General features: G+C 47.5%; 1 protein-coding gene across 1 annotated transcript; it reads left to right on the top strand.

Annotated features, from left to right (window-relative positions):
• The first annotated feature begins 6 nt into the window (after positions 1-6).
• On the top strand, positions 7-2,306 carry LOC119328687 (glycosyltransferase BC10-like). Its single transcript, XM_037601664.1, has 2 exons — positions 7-670; positions 1,298-2,306. The coding sequence occupies exons 1-2, from the start codon at positions 95-97 to the stop codon at positions 1,937-1,939; spliced, it is 1,218 nt and encodes a 405-aa protein (XP_037457561.1). The 5' UTR covers positions 7-94; the 3' UTR covers positions 1,940-2,306.
• The last annotated feature ends 3,418 nt before the right edge of the window (positions 2,307-5,724 follow it).

The following is a 5,724-nucleotide window of genomic DNA, read 5'->3' on the forward strand; positions in this document are numbered from 1 at the left end:
CCGGCGCCGAAAAGGCCCCATCTTGCTCCCTCGCGCCGGCCGATCTCGCCGCCGGCGGAACAATTAGCCTGCGCTCGATTTGCCGGCCGTCGCGATGTGGGGGGACTCGAAGCCGATGCTCAAGTCCCGCGGCGGGGGCGGCGGCGGGGGCGGCGCCGACGAGGAGGGCGACTACTTCCCCAACACGCCGCGCAAGGACTGGTCCACGGGCCTGCTCAAGCTCGTCACCGCCATGGTCATCTTCATGGCCGGCGTCGTCATCGGCCTCTCCGTCAGCGCCAACGTCTCCCGCTACTACTACAACTCCCACACCGAGCTCTTCTTCCCCACCGCCACCTACAGCTCCTGCGACCGCCGGGGCGCCACGGGTGACTGCGGCCCGGGCTTCAAGGCCTTCGTGCACCCGCCCACCCTCGCGCACTCCATGACCGACGACGAGCTCTTCTGGCGCGCCACCCTCGTGCCCACCGCCGAGGAGTTCCCCTTCCAGCGCGTCCCCAAGGTCGCCTTCCTCTTCATGACCCGCGGCCCGCTCCCCTTCGCCCCGCTCTGGGAGCGCTTCTTCCGCGGTCACCAGGGCCTCTTCTCCGTCTACCTCCACACCATACCGGACTACAAGCTCAACGTCTCCAAGACATCCCCATTCTACGGCCGCCAGATCCCCAGCGAGGTACTATAATCAATCTCAAGTCTCTTCTTTTCCTCCATAATTTACCTTAATGAAACGAACCGTGTAAAAATCAGATTGGTAGTTAGTTGAACGAACTATGTTGTGTTGCCTGCGGAAAATTTGTGGCTGATTGATTCGTTAGCTGGTGCCTTGGTGGAGTGAGTCGGACAACCGTTGTCGTGCTAGTTGGTGGTTGCCATGTGCTCAACTTGATTCATGATTGGGATATGTGTATGTATTTGCTCTAGCCTCTAGGGGAATATGCTTGCCTGACCCCATGCCAGGATGGTGGGTAAACTACTCGATGGATTCTCCAACTAGTGGTGCTCACGAATGTTGCTAATATTGTGATCTAGAGATGCTTAATCTACAATATTCTGCTTGAATTTATCCACTAAATAATTAGTCAAGGATGTCATATGGTTGGGAATTTGTTTATTTGTGTACTCTGCTTTTCTTCTTTTATGTTCATATATGTGGGGCTAAAGTGTCAACCTCAAATATCGATGCGATGTGTGCATTCTTTCAGTATTTAACAGTGTGAGTGCCCTCCATGTGCGGTTCTCGGACCCTGATCAACGGCTAGTTTTGATAACATATTCTGATCCTTGTTTATTGCCAATGCAGGAAGTGTCTTGGGGATCGATAACCCTGGTGGATGCTGAGAAGCGCCTGCTGGCCAATGCGTTGTTGGATTTCTCGAACGAGCGTTTTGTTTTGCTCTCGGAGAGCTGCATTCCGGTGTTCAACTTCCCAACCGTCTACGAGTATCTCATAAACTCGGAGCACAGCTTCGTTGAGTCCTACAACATCGACACCCCTCAAAGCGCTGGCCGCTACAACCGTCGAATGGCACCTCACATCTTGCCGGAACAATGGAGGAAAGGGTCAGAGTGGTTTGAGCTTAACCGTGAGCTGGCCGTGCGTGTGGTAGCGGACTACAAGTATTACTCGATCTTCCGGAAGCATTGCAGACCATCTTGCTACCCGGATGAGCATTACATACCGACCTATCTTCATCTTTTCCACGGGTCGCTCAACGCCAACAGGACCATCACATGGGTTGATTGGTCAAGAGGAGGCCCACATCCAGCAAGATATGGTGCTGGAAACATCAATGTGGATTTCATCAAGGCCATCAGGAACAACGGTACGCAGTGCCTCTACAACTCGAAGCACACCTCTGTGTGCTACCTCTTTGCAAGGAAGTTTGCTCCCAGTGCTTTGGGGCCATTGATGAACCTCACTTCGACGGTATTGGACTTTTGAGCTCGGCTTCCATTGGCATTATATTATCGAGCTATCTCCATCGACGATCACTCGCTCGCGTGCCGGTACCGGTCAGGTAGAGGTACTCTGCTAGCTCAGGGACTGCTGTCGAGGACGCTTGGCTGGTGGATGACGCTGTGTGGGACGGTGAAATTTACTTCACTTATCCTGAAGCTGATTCCCGAGTAATGGACGAATGGCGCTACAAGATCAAGAGAGGACATTTTCACCTCCCATTCTTTTTAATATATCATAGCTCTGTGATAGATCTTTTTTCTTTTTTCTTCTGCCCCCCATCACTTATTGTAATGACTTGGTCAGGATGCTAATTTTATGTGAATATAACTTGCTCAATCGTTGCTTGGCTTGGCTTGGCTTCAAGTCTGGCGTTGCCAGATGGCGCCGCGCACTTGATACATGGCCACAGCCTCAAAACCTTGAAGCTACAGCCTGCCATTGGTGGTTGTGACTTGTGAGGATGCTCTGCTCTGGTCCATGAGATGAAAGCTAGTGTAGATAGAGAAGTTTGTGGATGTAGGCAGAATATGCCACCTTATTGTGGCACTGTCTCCACAAGAAAGGAAGGAAAGCTGGTTCTTTTTGAAAGGCACACATGAGTAGGCCATCTATGTTGCTACAAATTCTTGGACCTGCTGTTACAGATTGTACTTGTTTGGCTGTGAGAGTGCATAATAGTATTGCGGGGACATGCTTAATTGGCCTGTGCGTTTGGTAGCTGCACAAAACTAGGATTGGTTGGCGAACATGGGAGACATGATTTTAGGCTGGCGTAGCCCGCACACGCTCTTGTCATGCCCTTAGCCAGTGATTACAATAATCCACTGGCACAGGTCTATGAATATTTCATCCTGAAATAGAAGAAAGTCTATGGATTAATTTTTCGTGTGATGTGTGTCTGACCTGCACAACAAGTTACTATAATCTGTGAATGGCCTACGTGGTGTTTGTTTAGGATGTGTTCTGGCTAGATATATTTGGTGAAATTGTAGCGGTATTTGTTAAAACAAAATAATGGAAACGGTTGGGATTTTGGATGAAAGTGACTGTTGCTGCTCCTTGTATTGCTGCCCTGGCCCATGAAAACGATGCCTTCTCATAGACCCTAAAAAAAAGAAAACTGTACTTTTGAGGGAAAAAAAGGGAGCATCTTTGTTTAATTTATTCCCGAATGATGCTGCTGAATCTAAGTGCCTGTTTGGAACGCAGGATCATCATCACATTTGAAAAATCGTAAGGAAATGGAACTGTTTTCGGCGTGCGCGAAAATCAAGTATGGGTGAGGTGAATGCGATAGGGGGCTTTAGAGCATCCACAGTGTGCATTTTTCACTGCCTCTAAGCACTCTCTCTCTTCTTAAAGGTCGTCTTCATACACTGCACTTCAGGCCTCTAAGCAAAAAATCTCTAGCATCGCCTCTTAGCTTGGAGGCTGCCTCTAGTGATTTAAATAATCAAGCAGCCCCACCCATCAGCCTGTTTGTGCTCCCAACGATGCATGTGATGAACCAAAGTTCTTCATTCAGATTACCATGCCTTTGTTTAATCAATCATGGGCCCACAATAGAGGCTGAAGCAAAATGTTATACACTGCGTGGTTTTGAGATTGTTTGGAGGCAGCGCTGTGGGGTCCAGCTTGGAGGCAAGCTAGCCTCTAAACACTGTGAATGCCCTTATAGGCTTTGAGCCGTTGCAAACCATCCTCATCCACCATCGTAGTGTTTGCAAGTGGTGGTGTTCAAGTTGAGGAAAGGTGAGGAGCATGGGCGTGTACTCTTGGAATGCGTACATTCCTCCGTCCTTCGCTATCGGTCTTCGGTCTACCACTTGTTGCTTTGCTCTCTGAAGTCTGAAGGACCTTGTGGCGCTCGTATGTCTGAATCGACGATGAATATAGGACGCCTTTGGTTAGTTTCTTAGTGGAGCCTGGTTGAGTGTATGCAGGCTCCGCGTCATCATCTGCATCTTGTTTGGTCGTCCGCATAAACCTAACTCATATCCTTTCTGTAGTGTAAATTGCACTAAGCTCAGCCTGCATCTGGAAAAACTCCAATTTAATTTGAGTGTTCTTGGCGAGCCAGGTCGAGGGAGCTTTAAATTTCGTGTGGGTCAAATTCTATATGTGAGCCAGGCAACCAAACAACTCGCTACTTAGCCCAACAGACCCTGATTGGTCTTAATGCAACGGAGCAACTAGTTGATGAGCGCTTCTTCGGGAGCCTTACAATGATCAACGTTACTTGGCGTGCTCTCAGCCATCCGTTACGTGTTGCATTCTGGGCGCTCCTTCCGGAATTTTTTTCCCGCACACGTTTTTGGCCTTTTAAACGGTTTTGTTTTCAGTTTTTTTTAACATTTTGGTTTTCCACCGATCTTCCTTAGCTTTTGGAACAAAAAAATTAGAAATTTTTTTTCACGAAAAATGCGTTTTTTTTCGCAAAAGTCACAGCCTTGCCTCTCGGAAACGGAAAAAAAATCGTGTTTTCTGTTTTTTTCCTTCCGTGAGAGGCACAGTTGTGCTTTCGCGAGTCACGACCGTGCCTCTCAGAAACAAAAAAAAACATGTTTTTTGTTTTTTTCCTTCTGTGAGAGGCACGATTTTGCTTCCGCGAGATGCACGGTTGTGCTTTCGCGAGAGGCACGGTTGTGCCTCTCGGAAACAAAAAAAATGTATTTTTTGTTATTTTTCCTTTCGTGAGAGACACAGTTTTGCTTTCACGAGAGACATGGTTGTGATTTCACGAGAGGCCTCCTTGGAAAAGAAAAAAAATGCGTTTACTCTTTTTATTTCCTTCCGCGAGAGGCACGGTTTTGCTTCCGCAAGAGGCACGGGTGTGCCTCTTTTGAAAAGGGAAAAAAAATTCGTGCTCCCGGTTTGGTTTTTTCGTCTGGTTTTTCTCATTTGGTTTTTTCGTGAAAAAAGATCGTCAAAACCTATCAACACGGGATCTAGTTTTAAAAATCTCGACGCGAGGGATCCAACGGTGAAAACGGTTCAAAATTTGGACGCATAATTTAAGAGATAAAACGAATCTAAAAAAAGAAAAACTTCCAGGTTGTGACAAGTGGCGTACATGCAGCACGTCACTTGTTGCAATGGGAGTAATCTTTGCAATGAGTACTCATCAATTAGTGATTTCGCTAATGCAGGCTACCAAGCACAAAAAGGAAATCTTCGGCGGCCCATGACATGTCCATTTCAAAGCCCAAGTGCAACTCAGCACGGCTAAAGCCCAGAGAGATCCCAAGGCCCACCCATCGCTCCTTGTGCGAAAGCCCATTTCTCCGCTTTTATTTCTGGAGGAGGATTCGGTTTGTCTGAATAAACTAATCCGGCAGGCAAGGCCTTGCCCTGGCTATGGGCATTTATATTCAGAATGTGCATGTTGTTTCGGACTGTCTTAATGGGAGCAACTAGTTAACGAGCGCTTCTTCAAAAGCTTCGCAACGATCAGCGTTACTTGGCGCGTTCTCAGCCATTTGTCACGTGTTGTGCTCTGGATGCTTCCTTCGGATTTTGTTTTTTTTATTTTTTCGCACGCGTTTTCGGCTTTTTAAACGGGTTTTTTCAGGCTTTTCTGACGTTTTGGTCTTCCCTTGGTTTTTTTTAGTTTTTCGATCGAATTTTTTTTTGCGCGAACAAAGCACATTTCCTTTTTTTGCGAAAATCATGGTTTTTTCTGCAAGAGTTACGGTCGTGCCTTTCGGAAACGAAAAAAAAACGCGTTTTCTGTTTTTTTTTCTTTCGCGAGAGTCATGGTTTTGCTT

Source organism: Triticum dicoccoides, chromosome 7A (assembly GCF_002162155.2).
Source record: "Triticum dicoccoides isolate Atlit2015 ecotype Zavitan chromosome 7A, WEW_v2.0, whole genome shotgun sequence".
Lineage (NCBI taxonomy): Eukaryota > Viridiplantae > Streptophyta > Magnoliopsida > Poales > Poaceae > Triticum > Triticum dicoccoides.